General features: G+C 40.7%; 1 protein-coding gene across 2 annotated transcripts in view; it reads left to right on the forward strand.

Moving 5' to 3' along the window:
• Window positions 1-724: 724 nt before the first annotated feature.
• LOC107227344 (tyrosine-protein kinase Dnt) overlaps window positions 725-21820 on the forward strand; it is a 31753-nt gene continuing 10657 nt past the window's right edge. The window contains exon 1 of one of the 2 annotated variants that reach the window (XM_046738625.1): window positions 725-1437. In XM_046738625.1, the coding sequence (XP_046594581.1) occupies window positions 1332-1437 (106 nt within the window). In that variant the 5' untranslated portion in view covers window positions 725-1331. The remainder of the gene's footprint in view (window positions 1438-21820) is intronic. The other variant, XM_015668459.2, reaches the window with a different exon arrangement.

The raw sequence follows: 21820 nt of genomic DNA on the forward strand, positions 1-21820 counted from the left end.
AAGGAAACTCAATACCATCAGTTAAAGGCGATTGGCAGGTTAACGTTAAAGCGAACTAAAAGATTTTGAATGAAAAAATTGTCGACTACCATGACTCGTATTTTATTTTGATTATACAACTTTTGCAATGAACATTTCTTAGCGTCTTTTACCCTTGATATGATAATTCATTAATCCCCTTCAATCATGATATTTAACTTTAATAAAACCAAAATTTTCGATATAAGGATATACGCGTTTAATTTTGGGAATCCTTCACCCGCCTACAAAAGCCTTAATCGATTTCAAGATGGACACTCGAGTACTTTGAAAAAAAAAAATTTTTGAGCTACAAAACATAATTTTGTATTTTACAAGCAATCAAATTTGATTGATATTGTAATATCCTGCTGTGCTCGCTCCAATATTTCATTTGTGCTTGATTATTTTCGATTTTTCTGTTACGTGCGCTTTCGAAATTTTTTTATTCAAGGACCGAAGGATGGACCCCCTCGTGAGAATTATTTTTTCAACGATGGCAAGGGCGGCGACGCGACGTTTCTAGGGACGAGAAATTGCTCCGAAGTAAGCACGAACAGACCGTAAGAGCAGAGCTTTGCTGACTTACGGCGAATGCACCATGGCACAGCGGGTGCTGCCGGGTCGTTCGGGTCTCTTCGGCCGCGTTCGGGCGTCGTCGTCATCAGCGGCGAAACGCGAGGCCAGCGTGAGCGGGCGAAGCCGATGGCTGAGCAGACAACTGGTTGTGAGTAGTAGAGTCGGAGCATCGCGATCGTTCGCGTCGTCGAATATAAAGCGTCGAACAGCATTCGATCTTTGAGAGAAAAACGCGGGTTCCAAAAGACACCGAAACCGGGGAAATTCGCGACGACGAATTCACCGAGGGTAGTAAAAAGCCCCGCGAGCATTCTCGTCGGCCAATATTCACTATTATCGACGAATTTCTACATCGCTCCGAGCTGTCAAACGCTCGGTTTATTTTCGGAGCTATTCTCGGCGGCTGCATTCGAGACACTCTTCATTCCTGATCGGAAAACTCGTGCAAATTTCATGTCAACACCCAACGAGCGAAAGGGGGATAGAGAGAGCTTGCGGCTGTTACGAGTGCGGGAATAACGCGCGAAATTTGAATCGCCGAACGGAAACCGTTCTGTTTTTGTTTTCGTTGTTGTTGGTCTTGTGCTTCACTCTGGACTCTGAAATTTCTTCCGCCATCCGAACGTGACAATTGACAAGTGTGTTTTAACCGCTTAATAATATGTAATGATTCCCTCGTCAACCCGGGTCGACTCCAGGGTTTTTTTCGGTTTTTAAAACTGTCCGATTTCGAGATGGTTTCCACGCTCTTCAAACTTGCAATTTGCTTCCTGATCCTTCGCCAAGGTGCGGGCAACTTCAACTTGTTCCTGAGCCAGGCAGAGGTTCGAAAACTAATGGGTAAGCCGATTTACTATTACTCTGGACGATCTGATTCTAATCTAGTTTAAACGCAAGTAAAAAAAGTTGTCATGAAATGGAAGCCATTCAAAATTGTTTCACACGTTCGTTCCATCGCGAATTCGTCTGCTTTACACAGCGAAATCAAATCTGATGATTTGTTTACTGCTTTTGGAGCTAATTTTACGGATAAAATTGAACTCGTAATGCCTAGTATCAAAAAAATCTTGAGGAACTATTCACTGGCTAGTTTGACATAGTCTTGAGTTTTGAAGTCCAACACTCAAGACTTTGTCAGACTCTCGTAAGCCCAAGTAAACCACAGTACCAATCAAACTGGGCATTGAAAATGAAATTTTCTTCCCTCTGATCTGACACAGATCGATCAGTTTCGTTTTTTTTTTTTGTTTTTTTTTCTACCGGGATCTGAATTTCTAACTCACAAAACGAAAGGACGATAAAAGATAAACTTATGGTTTGTTCTGCCACACATAAGCGAGTACATAAATGAATCAAGTCTGCAAGTTCTTTTACACAACCGGTGGAAAGTCAAATAAAAAATGATTACCGAACCACCAAACGTCCGTGAATATCTGGTAAAAAGACGAAATGGAAACGATTCTATCTGAATCGTGATGCGACGAAAAGTATCCGTCAGGTACACGCAGCCACGCCTTTAACAATGCCAATATCAGCAAAAAATAAAAGGATCCGAAAAGGCGTGCGATTCACCTGATGCTTGAGAAAAGAAAGAAGAAAGAGAAGGAGTTGACTTTAGTCAGACACACGGTGTTATTAGCCGGCCACAAGCCGTGCGGCGAGAACTACTGCCTACCTACATAAGTTATTTACCAGTTATCTCATCACTCGTCGTCTGTTTCAACTCACGTACACGCTGCACTCGAACTCTCAAGTGCATAGTTTAAATTCTATCAAATAAATCTCACGGCGCGACGGATTATCTTACTTTTAACGAATCACGCGACGTGAAAGCGAGCCACGCGTTAAATCTCATCGCAGACGGCTCGCTTCAAGCGATACGGAAATCTTTGTCGATTTTTGGAGAATCGGTCTTCTTACCCTGAGCATCGATTCACAGAATCGAACGAACGATAAAAATTAATCGGTTTTCAGAACCAAATTCACGTATTCGCATTACTGCCGATCGCTCGTTTCGGCAGTCATCATTTACCCACCGAGCGGGATAACCAGAGACGTGAAATAAAACAATTGCGGAAATCCCGGCGTTGCTTCGCCTAATCTTTGCAATTCGCATCCGGTATCATCCGGGAAGATTTCCTACCGTAACATCCGCCTGACTCTGCGGTGATCGCACATTTGCGTTTATTGCGGCTCAGTGGGCAGCCTGCGAAATTTTGTTCGCTCTGTTGAACGTTTCACGCAGGAAAGCTTCTCAAAGACGAGGGTATGGACGGAATGAATTTTCAGAGGGAGCGTGGTCAGTCTCGGCGAAAATTATTATACCTGCAGCACTCTTGTTTGCGTAAACAGAGTGGATACGTTATTATAGATGAATCGGCCGTACCGTCTGAACAAAAAGTTGCGAGGAAAAACGGAAAAACGTCCCTGCCGTACGTGTACTAATGGATCTGATTTTAAGGTAGGGGGGATTTAGGAAAAGGTTTGATAATTGAAACGTTCAATATGATTAAACTCTGGTGTCTTTGAGCCAATTCCAATGTTTTTGCAATCGTTCTACTAACTGAGCCCTGAAAATCTTTGAAATTTTTCTGAAAAAACATTTTCAAAAATCCTGCATTAAAGTAAGATTATAAAGTTACAAAGCGCCAATGTAATCGTTATCCGTTGAAAAAACACGAGATTTCAATTATTTAGAACGTTCGAATCGTAAGATCTTTTTTCCAGTGTTACATACGTCAGGAACGTTAATTGTTTCGCTCGCATTCACGTATCGTCAGCGAAAATAGCATCGCTGAAGATTTTCCAAACGATTTTTGTCTCATTCGATATTCGAAATTTGTGTGAAAAGCGCGATCGGGGATGACTTACGCCACATCCAATATTATACATACCTTATACTATAACCGGAATATTTACGATCCATTATTCTCGACTCACCCCGCCAGCTCATTGTCAGCCAGGCGACGTATGTGCCGAGCTCTGCAGTGTAGGTACCCACACACCGGGGCTGTAATAAAATATTATAACGAGGGCCTTGTTAAACCGTGGAGGCGTGGGGCGCAACAGGACCGGTCCTAGTTTGTTTAGACACCGAATAATCGACAGTCACTTTTTCGTCCTTTATTTCCTTTCCCTTCGTTTCTCTCGCCCTCTCTTTCTATTTCTCGTCACCTTTCTTCCCGCTCTCACTCTCTCTCTCTCTCTCTCTCTCTCTCTCTTCATTTTCTGTTTATTTTCCCGCTCCGCGGCTTCTCCTCCTCCTCCTCCTTCTTCTTCTTCTTCTTCTTCTTCTTCTTCTTCTTCTTCTTCTTCTTCTTCTTCTTCTTCTTCTTCCTATTCCCAATCGTCGTTTCTCTTTTTACGGTGGGCCTTACGGAAAGGGGACCAGAGGCCCTTCGGATCCTTACTCCCCGATGTATACATATATATGCTGACGATGGGTTGGTATATACCTACTTCTTTCTGACCGCTGCCCATATGGACTCCCAGACTCTGGTTCAAGGAAAACTGGGTTTCTCATTTCGAACCCGAACTTGCTACTAGGGTTCCCGAATGGGCGTTCTCTGGGGTAACTGATCGTGATGAATTAACACGAGTATTATGCAGCCGTGCTGTTTCGTGAATATGCAACAGAACCGCGATTGAAAAGAAAGAAAAATCTCATTTCGAAAAGTGCTATGAATTTTGGATTATTTTTTCGTTGTTGCTGCTGGTCAGGAAAATATATCCTCACGAGGATATATTTTCTTTTTACTTGTGACATTTCTTTTTATTACTCGACCAGTCTTAAAATCCTAATCAATTATTTTCAAATAAATTATGAAAAATCCTAGAGGGAATGTAAACGAGACGTAAAAGAGACAAAATTTCGATCAAACCTGAATGCAGATTAATGCAGTACAGCCATACTCGCGTCAGCAGTTGCGATACAACGTGGGCGACCTACCGTACCTACTATGTAGTATAAATTAATATTCTATAGCCGTGTAGGACAAGGTACATAGTTGTAATCGGCGCTACTTTATATTAATCAACGCTACGACGTCGACGGCTGTTATATACGCATTGTACGCGTGCGGTTGGTAATTCAGTTGCACCAGCACGCGCTTGACAAAGTTACACAATTACGTACAATACATACCGAGAATAGACATACACGTATAATAGATGTGATATGCCTATGCGCACGAACCACATCACCCTAAGAGCTATTACCGTTGGATGTATCGTTGCATTAATAATCACGTAAACCAGAGTAATTATACAACGCACGCTTTCCGCTTTAATTTTATCCCACTTAGTTAACAATATCGGTTGAGTGTGTTACGCAACGTGTAACGCACATTCATACGCTTAAAGTTTAACTCTGGAAATAGCACCACCGTATTGATTGCTCGTTCCCTTGATTATAACGTTGCAAAATATACCGTCAAGTTGTCGGTTTAAAAAATATGCGCCTAATAATAATAATAATAATAGTAGTAATATTTCAACACCACGTTAGATAGACCAAATTTTTCTCTCGCTTTCATCAAATATCTAGTGTGACCAAGGATAGCGAATTTTTACACGGTTTTGATAAACGTTGATCGTATATTTCTATAATGATTTGCCCAAAAAATGAAAGTTTGAACACTTGGAATTGTTAGGATATTTTTGTTACGAATTGTGTGGCTAGGCGAAGGTTCGTTTTTATAGAGTTCGTTATTATTGTTGGAAAAATAGTGTCGTAAGAGACAGGAGCTAACGAAAGAATAAATGATTGGAATTTCGTTCCGAACTAATGAAAATATTAATATATTAATCCGGTAGTCGATGTGTTTGCAGTAACGTGAAATTTTTTTTCTTCGTGATATCATAAACGAATTTATTCGTTAGAATAAATAAATGACGAAACGATGAAATTTTATTTCACAATATCGACTTGGTTTTTTGACAAGCAAATAAATTACTCGACTCAAGATTCACATGAATAAATATTTTTATGTCCAAACCACTTTTTTACGATCCTTATTATTTAAGGATCGGTTTTTACCTTCATCTGCATAACAGTTTATCTGAATTTCCAAGAAATCGTGCAAATTCATCTCGAGATTCCTTGTATAATAAATGTCAAACCAAAGTATGGCATACGATCCCGCATACCTGACAGCGTGACCCACGGCGGCGAGAAGAATCGATAAAATTAGTGCTGCAGCCTATGAGAATCGAGGTAGCGGGGTATAAACAGGTCCCAAAAATCTGACCGTTATCTAACAACACCGGGATTCTGTGATCAGGGCGGCACCTCAGGGTCGTATATGGCATCCTATTTAGATAAGAGAGTCTGAAATTTGTCTCGAAATAAGGCTTGCTTGCCTGCCTCTGGTGACCCACTCGAACGGAACTAATCTTTGGCATGCGCCCCTTATAACCGCAAGTTTTAAACCCTGCCCGCCGGAATCAGGCGCCTTTTAGTCCAGCCCACGCTGTTAAATACTGTTGAGCTTAAAAGGAAATTGATTTTTCGAATACCTCTGGTCTCTGAAAGAGTCATCCGGTATCCTAAAAGACTTTCGACGTTCCACTTTAACTTGTTTGCGATTTTATAATTCGCTTTTGTGGTGAATTTTTGACTGAACTAAAGCAAAGACTACAATTTTCTCGAATAGAAACGAATAGATTTCATACAAATTAGCGATTTGATCACAAACTTAAGGTATTGATTGAAACGCAGCGGCGTTGCAATCTGCACGTCAACTACGGTACACACGTGCGTACATCGAGCCGACTTGTAACAGGATTATTCACATGCATTGCGTGTATAATATCTATATCATCATTGGCAACTGAAATCTGAGGTTCAATCTCACCTGGCTCGTCATCACGCACGTCTGACGAGGATTGCCTGCAGCAAGAAGTAATATCATAGGTTGCAATTTTTCGTAAATAGCTTAATCCAGGGTAAACTGCCACTCCTTATTGTATGTGAAAGAGCGTCCATTACCTTGAAACTTTCTTCTGAATTGACTCGTGATAGTAGAATTGGCTATTTCAAAAATTAGTGTCTATTACGCCGGTGAAATTATATATTCATTAACCCAAACCACAATCGACGTGAGTTTTTCATAATAAAAACAACAATTTTTCGGTCTACTATGTTCAAATCAGCAACTATACGCATGACGTGTCGTTCGTGTTAGGATATTTCACCGCTGATTACAGGATCGTGAGATTGTGTCCATATTTCAGAACGATGACGTTTTCGTCAAATCCAACTGAACGACCTCTTAGTGATCGAAAATTGAGAGATAGTACGAGGCAATTACAGCTCGGGAGAAGCTTCGAAAATAATTCCGTACAGTCGAGTATAACCGGTGAAATCAATCACCTTGGGGTGACATAAATCATTCGTCAGCCAACATCGATCCTCACCATACGCCGAATATTCTTATAGATATCTGATGGATCGACGTTACGCGTCGAGGGAACCGTAGGCGGGAAAAAAACGCTGGGGTATAAAATAATAACCATCCGAGATTAGAATCCCGTTTAATTTGGCCACGTCAAATCACTGGAAGTTGAACAGGAATCAACTGTCACGGGGCAGTGTCAAAACACTAAAACACACCGAAGCGAGGGGCTGGTTGGCTTGCTGGCTGGACGCTGCGATCCCGCAACGCTGGACCCAAAAGCCTGGCTTAGCGTTGTGCGTCGGGCTTTCGGATCCTACCTAGTTAGGGTCTGACAGGCCCATCTTGATGTTACCAGCGGAGTGGGGGAGACCTCAAAGGGCCCGCTGGGACCCCGTGAAAACGTTTATGTACGCTCATAGGCGCCGAGAGAACAAATTTCGACGAAAAATATCGTCCGGATTCGAGATTCGTATTCGCAGCGTTTCTTTACTTTATCATTAAATCAGCTTTCAGAGACTCGCGATTAAGTTTAAAAGCGTAACGATATCTAATTGTTCAAATCCAGCCAATTGGTTAATGATTGGAATTATTTTCAGATTTATTATGCTTATCGTGGAAAATAGTTTGAAGATTGAGAACTTTGGCACTTCTTCAGATTTAATTAAAAAATTTCTAAACCTGCGTGTAACGAATGAATTCTCGAAAATCGTAGTTTTTCACTGTCGCAGTCAAGACTGATTGTAAGTATACATGTATGACTATGTGACCACTTTTTCTTATGTAAGCAGAAATTTTCAATTTGAATCAATTATTGGCACATTGTGTTCTCAAAATTATTATTTGACTCACTTTTTATCGCAATCGTAAAAAAACTTTTCGACGAATATTTTTCGTATGCCATAAATACGAAGCTGTCAAAAGAAACGTAATCACCTTAGCCTGGTCAGGTAATATATGAGAAATTTCAGAAATTTATTTGGAGGATTAGTCAACTGGAAATAAAATTGAGGCCATAAGAGATTAATTACGCTCTCAGTTCAAAAGGATATCTTGCTGGCTCCTTCAATAATTTACTACTAAGTAAGTTTAGTAATAAAGTTTTATGATCTCAGCGTTTCTGAGTAAAATAATTATACCTACACACTTTCGAGAACAGTCGGCCATAGAGATCCACCACGTCAAAGCACACAATTCACTACAAAACATCATCTAAATAATTCTGTGGTGAATTTCGTGCGTTTAAAATATTTCAGTGACTTTTCCAAATGAAAAAGTCGCCATTCTTGTATTGTCGAGAAAATTTTCTCAGCGATAGTTCCATTCATTTCTAATTAACCCCTTACCGTATAAAAACCCACATTATAAGTGCCAACTGTCCAACTATTTGAGTAAATGTAAAATCTTTGTTTTATCTCCATCATAATTCATGCAATAATGGGTTAAATAGTTCACTGTTCCCGGCAAATGCCTTGAAAACTCGTCGCTATTACGACTGTTCAATCAGTTGTCATAAAAACGTTGAAAAAAAAAAACAAATCACCAAGTCTGAAACGAGATTTCCATAGGGAAGAGAGAGACTCGTACGAAGCATCGGCGTTGGATTAACTCCAATCTATCACCGCGTAAGACTTATTGTCAGTTTGCAATATAATTGAGAATGAGGCCTGACGATGTTCGCCGTTTTGCGTACCCACGTCTCGCAGGCAATAAGAAACGACCGCAGTCGAGGGACGTCGAGATGTCGGACGGCATGAGAGGAACGAGCAGCGACGCCTCTGGTTCCATCAATCTCCGAGCTCCTCGTTAAGACGGTCGCGTTATGCGCGATGCAGGATGAGCTTCAGAAATATGCGTGTGTCAGTCCTACGTGTCCTGATTATATCCTTCTCCCTTTCCCTTCCCGCTCTGCGTTGAAATAAGAAAAAGAACAACGAAGACGACACGCGAAGGACCTTCGCTCAATGATCAGGAATATTGGACATTTATATGCTCGGGGTCGACCCGGCGATGGACCCCCGTCGATTCCTCATCTCGAACGAACCACGGATTATTATTGTACATATTATATACGCCTATGTACCTATAACCTCACCGCGATTTATGTGCCTACTTGTGTATTTCGAATGCCGGTTATGCTTCTTCTCCTTCATCTTCTTCGCGTTGATCATATATACAAGATACTACACCTGTAAAACCGATCGTTATCCGCTGACAAATAATATGTTCGTTTTTAGGACACGAGTTCTTTTTTCCAACGAAATAGTTTTATTACGGCGACAATGGTTATTTGTTTTTCTTCTCCACTGGAGTATATTTTTTTTTTCTAAATTTTTCATATTGCGTAAAAAGTCAGGGTGGCCACAGTTCGTCTGAAAAACCTTAGCGAACGTCAGGGATTTCTTTTGGTTTAGACAAATTCTGTAAATTAGGATTTTTAATGCGACGCGGTATTTCAATTTTTCAACGATTGTAGTGTTAATTTAGATTAACTCTTCACGATTTTAATACTCGCTCACTCGATTGTTATAACATACATCTGTATAGAAGATGTAAAAGATGATAACAATAACAACGCGAATATTTTATAGGTACGTGCTTTAGATTTAAGATTTATTCTTTCGTGTATTAATGAACTCGATATTCAATTCCAACGTTTTTGAATATCGAGAAAATATTGCAAAACGCGATATGTCAAAGCAAGCAGTTGAGAAAACGACTCAATTTTAAATCAATTTAAGGACAAAACTAAAGTGTGTGAGTTTTAATTGAAACAAGGCGGAAAGTTTTGAAAAATCGGTGCCTAAAATTTCGACACAAAATTTGATATTTTAAAAAAGAGAAAAAAACAAAAACGGTGAAACAAAAGTCAATTTATGGAATTTCCCACAGTTAAAAATTGACGGAAATGATGAATGATATCTATTCTAAAAAGTTACTCTGTACAGGAAACATTTTAAAAAGCATCCTGCACTGAGTGTTTTTCCTTTTATTTCTCGGCACATTAATCTGTAAAGATTTGTCAGGGAAAATTATCACCGAAGAAATTACGCAGAGTAGTTGGAAAACAGGTTTCACGATAAACAAATACATCCCTACACAAACATTGGATGCCCTTCCTCTATAAGCTTCTCCGGGAATTGAATTGGTAAAAAGTAAGTGCGGAACGGACGCGGACTCTGTTGCATTGGCTCAAATGCTCAGGGGATATTCGCCAGAGACTGTTTCAGCCCTCTCGGTCGTATATCTAGTTCTTGAGTAGTGGGTACCTGGTCGAGTGTCTTTGAAATCCCTCGGGGCATCGGGGGAGCTCAGAGTCAATTCCATTACACGGCGATTCAAACGAAATAATTTCACACCCCTCTGTCACCCCATTTTCGAAAGTTTAAAAAGAAGGGCGTTTCGCGTTGCGACCCTAACTCAATTCGTTTCGAACCCGTCACGATAAAGCTACTTCGCTGTCAAAGTCAGCCAGTGAAACCGGAAATTACGCGTCTTCGCAGACAATAATTCATGGTTGATGTATAGCCCAAGTCTTCCACTTGCAGTTGGTCATCCGTCTCTTCTTGTACGGCTAGTAAATTTGTTTGATTCAACTTGAGCCACTTGACATTCTGCAATTATTTGTACATCTGCGATGTGATATGTGTATTAGCACGGTAAAAGAGAGACCATTGACTACATTCAGTCACAAATGGAACGGTTATGGACATAGAATTGTTATCAGCGAAGGAACTTGAATGACTGAAGTATTGTTTGACATCACGAGGAGTCAATAGAGATAATGGCAATCACTGAAAATCATTGCGGGTTAGTTGAAATCGGATGATAACGACGAACAAGTCTCGTAGCAAGCTTTGGACGTCAGTGGAAATCACGTGATAAGTTATCGAAATCAATGTCAATTAACTGAAATTATTCCTTCGACTTCGAAGTGAAAAACCTTTCGGTAATAACTATTTTTAAAATAAAAATTTATCTGTAATCCCTTTGAAATTAGAGCAGCAATCAACTTGAAATATATATATATATATATATATAGGTAGCTATATATTTCTTACTATAGATGTTAAATAAAATTATAACAAATAAAACGTGACCATTACGTATAAGACCCGTATATATTTTCTCAATTTGTCAATCTCGGTTCTTTCTCTCTCTTTGTCTCGTTATGTTTCTTACTTCTCTCCAAACATTATTCTTCGTTCTCAGACCTCGCAAGCTTGCGAGGCAATCTCTTGAAAAGCATAATTTTTGATCCGTAGCAAGAACGTTCGAACACGTCCCATTCAACTCTAGTGTGCCATTATGTACACTTTCTTTGTACGTAAAAAGTATTATAAACGGGATAGAAAATATGTGATAGGTACCCCAACGTGACGTGCAGGTTCAAAATCGCCCCGAGACCGTAAGTTAAAGTAAAACGTGTTTGAGTGACAGGATCTTAACGAGCATCTCCGGCTTCTCCCGCAAAGATGAGTCGTAACTTTTTACTGTTATATGCATTACACCGCGGCGGCGCGCCAGTTGAATATATTTATATTTTAATTGATATTTCATTTCATTCCACAACGGACCGAAATCTATTTTACATGTTCAATTTCGAAGAACGATTTTTTTCTTTTTTCCTCTTCCCTTATGAAATTTTCTCTATCACGCTGTTGTTATCATCATTATTGCAAGCCGCGACTGCTTTTAGATGTTGAATTCTGTTGTGTCTACTTGTACATACCTATACGCACACGCCTGTATATGTATAAGTATACATTGCACGTATACCAAAGTCGGAGGATCATAAGGGAGCAGCTAACGAGACTGTGAAGTGGAGTTGGGTTGCGGGGCAGGGGGGGAGGGGGGTGATTTTTCCATTACCGGCAAGGCGGACAAACCCTTATGCTAGGTGACTCGACAAGAAGCTCTGATGGTTTCGAATACACGAACGTATCATGTATAAGTGTGTGCGTGCGTGTACATTGTACACATATATACATATTTTTGTTGAAAGAAACAGCTTTTGACAAATCAGCGTTTAAGTGGTTCGTATGTTGCAGCCGCGGCGGCTAGCTCCGCTTTCCTGTTATACTTCTTCTTTTTTTCGGTCCATTTTTTTTCAGTTTCACACACGTGTGTATATACTCGTATATGTATATTACCTCAGGCATTTTAAATCAAAACCGGTAAATGGGTTATTATTTGTTATTGTTATTATATAGGTACGTTTGGTTCTTGCAGCGTATTAAGATATCGTTGGCATGCTTTTGTTCATTATCTGATTCTATCAAGATGCGTAGTTGATTCTGTAATAAACATTATATAGATTAGCTGCGAGTGGAATAATTAAGATTTTCTTTTATGAATCTTATGAAATTTTTATCTCGATATTGAGAATTATGGGTAAGACGTATAACCTATAAACCATGTTTTATACAAGCGATTTTCATTCTCTTTTCATCAAAATAAATTATTTACACTGCTTTAGTTGCCCAATGAATTACATTTATCGGAATTTCTAATCAGCTCCAAAATATATGTTATAATATTCATGAGAACGTTTGCTGATGATTTAGAAAACTTGAATTATTACAAGGCTAAACTGGCAATTATAACGCGATGAAATATTGGAAAATAAATTACTATCTTGCAATTCAACAATGACTTTGAAGAACCTTAGTATTCAAAATATGAGTTTATGTTAAGATTTATTACAATCTGTTGAATTTCAGAGAATTCCAAAATTGCGAAAGAAAGATTTTTCATAAAAATGCGTCGTTACAATTCAACGTTGTTGATTAACTTGAGCGTCTTGAATCATTCCCTCTGTCGGGCCGTGTTTGTGTCTCGACTATTATCTGATGAAAATTCACAGGCAACGAGCGAATGAGTAAGTTTGATAATGTGTCCGAAGTATTTTCATTAATGTAAAATATGCATTTTTGTATTTATGCTAAATTTGGTGAAAATTGTCGCACGCAGTAAAAAATTTGTGTGAACTCTCGGAACCTGAAGCACACGTTTTAGTCCCCATACAAACTGTTCTCACATTTTTCGTCACACGTACAATAACAACTATAAAAAGAAGGGTGAAAACCTACAAATATTGAAATTAAAAAAATTCAAGCCGAAGGTGATCCTTATCGCGCATGTATGTATATGTATATATGTATGCACGAGACCTCTGGGCGGCTTTGCGTCCTCGACGGAAAAGGAGCAACATTGGAAAGCTGTTTAAAATTTTGCCGTTTGAAAAAAAGAAGGGGAAAAACGTATACGCGGATATCTCGTCCGGGGATCGGGCCAACGGGGGGCCAACAGCCCTGCCTGGTGCAGTTATATGGACCCTGTCTGCCAGTCTGCCTTTTTAGTGTGAGCCTCATCCCCCTGGAGAGGCGGCCGCCTTGTCCTGCAGGCAAAGTGATAAATGGTACGCGACAATCCCTGTACACTCCTCGGGGAGTCGGTCGGTGAGGGAAGATATATCTATCCGAGGATCTCGAAGGCGTTTCAAGTGTGCGTACATTCGTGTACGAATGTATTATACAACGAAACCTCCACCGATCTCCAGCCAGGTCTCCGAATAGTCACCGTCACGTCTGCAGGGTAGGTCAGTGTTTCCGTCCCTTTTCGTGATAATGATTACGGCCAAAGTCGGGAGGGGACTCGGAGTTTATGCCCTACGACGGGGATGAATAAAAATGGATTATTCCGCTGGATCTTGACTCGCCTGTCAGAATTTTCTTGAATAATGGAGAGGCTACGGTTCACTTATTCGTAAATTTTCTCTTGTTGTTCGTTTACCACTCAACCATGCCACATCTTTCTCTAGAACCGACGTCGGGAGAAAAAGGAGCATTCTGTAAGCGTCAACTGTTTTGCGACGTTGGAACCCCGAACCCAGGCACTTGACTGAAATTATACCGAATCATCGTATCTTGGAAGAAATTCTAGAATCACGGAATTGTTTTGCCGTACGGAATTAACTAGCAGGGTCTTAAACTTACTAGGGAATCGTATAATTTCACGAAATCATTTAAACTTCTTGTTAGTTAAATAAAGTATTACGACACAGTGGTAAAAGTTCGATTCAACCATTTGCCAATATTTTTTTCACCTTCGAAAATCAACTTTATTCACAAGACAACATGCTTACCGTGAAACATGAATTGTCAGCTATTGTCTTGAGAATGTTGAATTTTCATTTCATGAATTTGAAAACAGAGAAGATTGGCGGATAAATAGCCAATGATGTGATTGTTTAAAAAGTTTAAAATTTCAACTGGATTTTCGATCTTTGGGTAATCAACGTAAACGTGAGGTGAAATTATGGTATCCCTTGAAAATATGTTGTATTTATTTCAGTGAGTTTTCGAACTAATATGAACATTCTTAAATAAAAAAATGTCACGTCTGCCGCAGGTGATTATCACAATAACTAAATTCCGAGGCATGATCGAGCAACTTTTTTTTCCAGGTATAAGGATAGCAGTCTTGAATACATAATAGGGTGAAAATTGAAATCCCCGTTTGCACAATCGGCACAGAATTGAGCCTCGTTAATGCGGGTATTCCTAACTTTGGGTCAACTTTTGTTGGACTTGTATTTGTTACTATATTGTTGCAAAATGGTAAAATGCACAGTGAAAAATATAGACACGCACTTCCTGCTGCGGTTTTCGTAGCGGCCATATGCTCGGCATTGTTCGCTAATGTCTCAATCACGCTTCCATCTGTCACACGAAGCCGTGGAACAATGCGCGGTATTATTTCTGGGATCAATCGGCTCCCCTGTGCCAAGTGCCAAGTGCCAAGTGCCACCTGCACGTACTTAAATGCTGGTTGAATTCTCTGCTGGAATAATAATGAGGAACAGTTGATTAGCGTTCCTTCTGTTATCATTATTCTTATTACTTTTTCCTCTTTTGGTGGGGCGAAGAATTTGTCCTATTTACTTTGGGAGCTGCAGGCTCCCTGAAACTACTCGTGTGAACAAATAACAGAGATGTGAACGAGGCTGGTACTTGAGTTTGCGTGGACCTACCGCATGCACTGCGTACACTCTTCAGAACTCGGGTGCATGACGTACTCAAAATTTATTTTCTCACAGTCTTCATCCGAAATACCAGTGTCATGTGGATAAATAACGGATGGCGTGTGGTTGCTGCATTAGGAACAGAAGTGTTCGTCCGAACTTTCTGATCTTTCGAAGTAAACGACGTCTTTCAACTCACGGACTGATTTTTCTAATTGGAATACTTTGTATCATACTTCGTTAAGAATTCGTTACATTTTCCTACCACACGAACGTCGCGTATCTGATACGTTCGCAAAAATACCGCAACTACTCTCGAGTGGTCAAGAATTTGAACATGTAACGTGATCGTGGATTGGATTGATTTTTTTGGAACTTAGCTGATATACCGATACCCTTGCTGATAGATCGCCGGGTCCTACAGGACGAGTTTATGTGCACAGAGAGTAAGAGGGAAAAAGTAGTCGAGGGACTCTTGACGATGTCGTGGAAATTAGAATTGGGACCCTCGTTGGCGTTGAAGGAATCACGAGGGTCGGGGTGAGGAAAGAACGGGTGAGAACGTAATTTTTTTCTCGCCTTTTTTTTCACTATCGCCGAGTTTTACGGCTATGAAATTTCTGAAAACTTAGGGTAACCGGATATATCGGAGGGTTTTGGAGTGCGGCTGCCGCAGGCCGTGTCTCCCGTTTCTTATAATCCTTAAAGACAATTCTCGTAAAGCAAGAAGCCCAGCTAGTGCTTGATTATTCTCGTAACTTTATACAGCAAGGTCTCAAGGTGAGTTACGACCGGTGTCACTTAACTTACGCCTTCCTGGACTGCAGGCTGTTTCCTCGTCCTCAAGCTCTCCTATACTCGTTCAGGACCTTTGGGTGTATACAGACTTATGCGTTATTCAAAAGACCGACCTGCTTCCACCCTATTCCCTGAATTACACCCTTATCCTTCGAACCGCCCTAGGATCTACCGGAAAATATGCTAAGCACCGGCCTGACGGCTACGTTATCTTGTAAATACGACACGCCACGGATTCGGAGATCTTGCAGAGTCCAAATCGTCTTGTAATACCATGCTTTTCCGATTAGTGCTGTATGGGCGGGAACAAAAGTTGGGATGAAGTAATTCCGTCCTCTAAATTAAAGTCCTATTTCCTTGTTGCGGACAAGTCGTTCGATTCATTTACTTTCCAAGTGGTCTGTTATTGTTGAAGAGTAGGTACCGATGTGAGAAACAACTATTTTATTCTACCTACATACGTTACTGACGTACGAAAGTTACGTGCAGTAATGAAAAAAATTTGAAATTTTACATTTTACGCATATCTACTACTTGAGTTCAGCGTTCACCGCTTTAGAAATTTCATGACAGGTTTTGAAACCATTTTGGAATTTCGGAAATAATTCGTTACACGTCTTTTGAAGTGATTTGAAAGCCTGTATTGAAATTGAGAAATCTGTAGTTCGTCGAGTTTGCATTCCTGCGGATTTCGATTCAAATAATAATCTTAATTAAGAAAAAACGTGATACTTGTGAATGAATATTTTCAAAAGGTATAGTCTTATAAACCCTTGCATCCAAAGGTGAAGGCTGAACCGAGCTGCTTGTTGTAACGACACCGAAGCGAGCAAAGCCGCGGTCAGAATCTTGCTGGCAAGTTTCGATTTTGTAACCGTGCCATGGGTGGGCATCGGTCGTGATCTCTGATCTTCTCGATTACATCTCGAAGATCGGTTCGAGTCAGATTTCGTCCCACGTCGATTCTGCGCGAATTTGAAAAGGGACCTTCCGAGAGACGAGAATTCAAAAAGAGGCAAAAGCGACACCGAAAAATGAAATTACAGTCATCCTTTGTGCGCGGGCGTTGGTTCGTGGGGATCCGATATACCGTACTCTGCAACCGGTGCGTTTCTCTCTCTTTCTCATTCTTCCTTTTTTTCTCTCTCACACTCGGTCCCTTGAACGGCAGTTCCTTATTCGTCCTCCTGCACACCGAAGGACCGAACAGGGCTGAAAGGGAGGTAGGAGGCGCAGGGTTCGTGTTCGAAGGTGCCGGGTTTCTGGGCCTATTCACACCGATCCCCGAGAGACTGGGCCCCGGGTCTTTATTGTAGACGAAATTTCTCTCTTTGCCCGGCTTCGCCTCGGCTCGTCAAACGAGTGAAAAGAGTATTTTGACAGCGGGGGACACGGCTGCCTGCAAAATTCTCCCGGCCGTTTCACGCCTCGCAAAAACCAAAAAAAAAAAAGAAAAAAAAAGAAAGGACAGAAATTCTCCCTCTTTGGTCGATTGTGCCAAGTACTTGCAGCAAGAGCCTCGGTGGCGCTTCGAGACGACAGGTGTTTATTGATTATAAACTTAATTGCTCCCCGCCACTCGTTATCCTCGTTTTAATTGCACGCCGTCGACTCGTTCCTCTTAAGTTGCGACGCTTGAACACTGTGTGCAACGCTTTCGGTAAATACCGGGCACCGTTGTTCCTTCTGCTATGAAATGCTTGTTGAAATATATCTCAACACTGTATTTATTTATTGTCTTTTGGTTATTTTCATAGGCCGTAAGATCGTTCGGCCGAAAGTGCGCTTCGGGCCTCCATTCGAAAAAATTGTCCCCTTTGTACTCGAAACTGCAGCAGCTGCTTTTGTCGGCCGAGAATAACTCGTTTCACGGCGTATTTTTGTATTTCATATTAGGATGTTTCGTTCCTCGATATTCGCGAGAAATGAATTTTTACCGATTTCGGGGTGAAGTTGTTCCATGTATTCAAACCTTTCTTAATTCTGATTATGAAACGGAGATATAAAATTTATATTCATTCGTATACTTCGACATTATTGAAAACATTTTAACTACGCTCTTCCCATGCGACAATATCATATTTCAATATTATTATCACCTGGAATCGATTATTTCCTGTCATTCATTTCATGCATTAATGAAAATCACTCGTCAATGTGTCAGGGATTATTGGCAATCATCTTGGAAATTGGAAAAAGTTCGAGAACGTCGAATGCAAAAATTTTTCAAAATCCCGAATCAAGCTCTGTGCAACGAGTGTCGTTCTATATATTTTCAATTTGCAGAATGAAAGCTGACGAAACAATGAATCAGCCATGCAATTAAATAAAAGTTATCAATTAGACCAAACCACGTATTAAGTGATAATGTACGAAATCATTTGAAACTCGCTGAATCGCTTTTAGTTCTAAAATGCGAGCCTTTAAATCATGCAGCAAGCTATTGAAAATTCCACGACATCTGAAGCTGTGATTTATGTTGACACGCGCTCGTGCCTGAAATTGCAATAAATTGAAAAGCCTGCTCATTTATCCAAAGGGTTTGAAGTTCATCTACCCGTGCATGCGAGTATACCAGCTACGCATGTACCCCAGGTACAACGTATATTTAATATATGTATACACGCGAGTGTACGTAACGTGTATTTACCTGCACGGACAGTGTTCGAACCTGGTAACCGCAGTAATTCAATTTAACGGCATCGTTAATAATTTTGCGTTTACCTTCACTTTGTACATCGTTTGCGTCGAGGTTTACCGTAGATTCACTATAGCCTGCGGATAGCAGTTTCTGCTGTTCCCGCAAAAAGCTGGGCAACCTCCGGCAGACGGACTAAAAGAGAAATTATTTCATGTGCAAACCGGGATTCGAGAAGAGTGGGACTGTCGTTTTTTCACTGTTTTGTGTTTTATGTTATGCTGATAACTGATAACTCTTCGGTATGTCGTGTTTTTACGCCTGCAGATACACGGCGCTGCAGGTCTTGGGTGAACGTTGTTGCGGAGAATTTTAAGATCGGACAGTGCTCGATTCTGTTGAAGGAACTATGAAATATCTGGATGTATCAAAGAATAGTTCAGCCTTCGAAATGTCAGAATATTCTAGCTACGGGCAGGGAAAGTTTTCTAAAGAAGTATACCTGCGACAATGATGAATATGGCTAATCTCGTTGTCGTGAATGGAAGTAAATAGAAATATTCCAAGTAACAAAATTCCTCGCTACGTTTTGCAACTTATGGTCAATTCTTGCTTTGAAATAGCCATGGGAGAATTTATACTTTGATTGCGGGAATACAGCGAATTTAAAATAACGTTTTTCTCTCTCTGTAGTTACCCTGCATATTCATCGAAAATCCGTATGTTGGACATTTCCTGAAAGGTCACACAATTTTGTGCAATAATGTCGATGATTTTTGCGACGCTACCGACCTTACAAGAGTTCAGATTCCAAAGTAATTTCAGAAAATAAGTCTTCAGGCACTTTATAGATATATGTAGTAGGTATATACCATTTACTTCAATACTATTTACAAAAAAAGTATGCCAATTCAAAATTGCGACGGACGTTGAAAGATGAAAAACGTCAAAGAATTTAGATCCATTCAATATTTAGAGTTTATAATCCATTCAAATACGAATCTGTTGAAAAAATATATTTTTCAACAGATTTGAAAGCAAAAATTTATCCAGCCGAATGACATTTCACTGCACAGTGAATGAATCGGATGAAATTTCTTTCTTCTCAACAAAATTGAAAGAATAATTTTCCCGAGTTTAACTGCGTGTTCTGCGATTTGTTTGAAAATGACTTACTTATAACGCGCCGCTCGAAAAAAATCGGCAATTGCGCGGAAAATAATTGCCTCTATGTGCAGGGTGGTCAGCATCTCGGTAACTACCATGGCCTGCAATCATCGCCAGACTCGTTGGCACTGATCCCACGCAGCCGGCCGGTTTAACTCACTGCAAGAAGGAGTCGATACGCATGCAGCTCGGTACACAGTCCTGCTTTTTATGCTCTGTGGTAATTTCTCCCCAGAAGGACCTCGGCATTATTATACCGTCGTCGGTACTTGTATTTGAGGCAAAGTTACATTGTGCCGTTTGTAGAAAAGCAGGGTGCGAGAGGTGGATAGGCGCGACTATCGAGTCGTCACGACATGAAAATAGCCATGCACTTGCTCCATCACGGAGAGCGGTGGTGAGCTACATGCCTGTGCAGAACTCGCTGCCGCAGGCTTTGGAAAATGGCAGCTTTCACCCCCACCTTCCTAAATGCTACCCTTGTCGAGGTCTAGCACTTCTGAAGGGTCGTACTTTTCATTTGCAGTCAGGGGAGCTCTGGAAATTCAGACATCAAAGGCCTGTGGCGGAACTCGCTTTTCAACTCCGTACCACATTCTATATATATATATATACACACTCTGCTATCTTACCTCGGGGGCTCGCGAAACTCAGGAAATATATTTCTGGGCTATTTTCTCGCTCAAGTAAAATCTATGATATACCGTATAGCGAATTGGTTGCGAAGTCGTTACTTGTTGATGGGTCATTGAAACCTGGTTAGCATAAATGGGCGGACTTCAGGGTAATAATCTGTTATTTCGTTAATGGAATACAGTGTTGGTGACTGTTGTGCCGAGGCTTCAACTCAGTTTAATTCTTGACATCGAGTCGTTGACTTTAGTGTATAACAAGATATTTTTTCTCTGCACAACTAAATCAATGAAATCTGGACATTTCAAAAATCCCTAAACTTCAGGCATCAAGCTCTATAGTCTTGTGTGGCGTCAAAGAATGTTTCAACTCCTCAACCGAAAATACTGTCATAACTCAGCCGCACAGAATAAGTACTTTTTGTCAAAATTGTTCCTTCGACGAAGGTGAATGGAGCAACATTAAAACCGTTGCAAAACCCGCGAATCAAAAGTGAAAAATCCACATCACAGATCGTGGACGCTACGAATGTCGATTCTGGAATTATACTTTGAAAAGTAATCGTAGGATTAAGATTCAATTTTTCGTGGCCACCCCGTATAGAGAAAGATTTAAGGAAGTTCGGGCCGGAGTCGGGATCCGGTAACGAATGGCGATGATAACCGAGTCGAACCGCTGCACGAGTAGTCGAGGGTAACCTGCGAGCCGGTAACGAGACACGAAGAGGAAATTTTCAAGTGACTTGAATGCACGCGGTTGTGTACGTTGTTTGCTGCTGCATACCTGGTACAAGGCATAAGCCATGCGGGGGCGCCGATGTGTGGAATAAGTGTGCATACCGACTTATGCAGACATTCGCCTCGAGGTCGACCCACCGTGTCGCACGAATTCCTTTTGTTTCACCGCAGCAGATCGGCCTTTACCGGTTTTCTGCATCAGATATCGCACCCACGACCCAACCTGTGCCCTCAGCCCTCCTTCCTTTTATTCCATCTCTTTCTCCTCCGGTGCTGCCGACTCCTGGGTTTCACTCGCGCACTTCGTTTTCTCTCCGGGCCCAACTCGCGTCCGGGTCCATGCAGGAATTGGTTTACCCGTGCTGGCATCGGCTAGTCGGAAGTTAAGATTCGTTAGTTTTTGCACCGTCAAGCAAAAGCTACACTACTATGTAATAGAAATAAACATGAACGAATTCGCGTAACAAGAGTTAAGACATCAACCATTTGAAAAAAGATTTCATAATCATCACGTTCCAAACGATTAAACTAGTGCTTTTAATCTGATTTTTATGTTTTGGATTTATTTCGTTCATCGTGAAGACCTCGTGAGATTGTCTGAAAAAAAAAATTCACCCATAGTCCTCTCCAGAGTGGATAAAAATAGATTTGTGTAAGTACGGCACAACAGTTTTCAGCTAAGTTTTGACGATCTCGTGATGGACCAAAATAAGCCCAGAAACATTAGACCCGGATCAAAAACACCAGAGTTTAATCATTTTGAATGATCTAATTATGAAACGTCCGCTTCAATCCTTGCTATCTGACGATTAGCCTGTGCTTCGAATTT

Source organism: Neodiprion lecontei, chromosome 4 (assembly GCF_021901455.1).
Source record: "Neodiprion lecontei isolate iyNeoLeco1 chromosome 4, iyNeoLeco1.1, whole genome shotgun sequence".
Taxonomy (NCBI): Eukaryota; Metazoa; Arthropoda; class Insecta; order Hymenoptera; family Diprionidae; genus Neodiprion; species Neodiprion lecontei.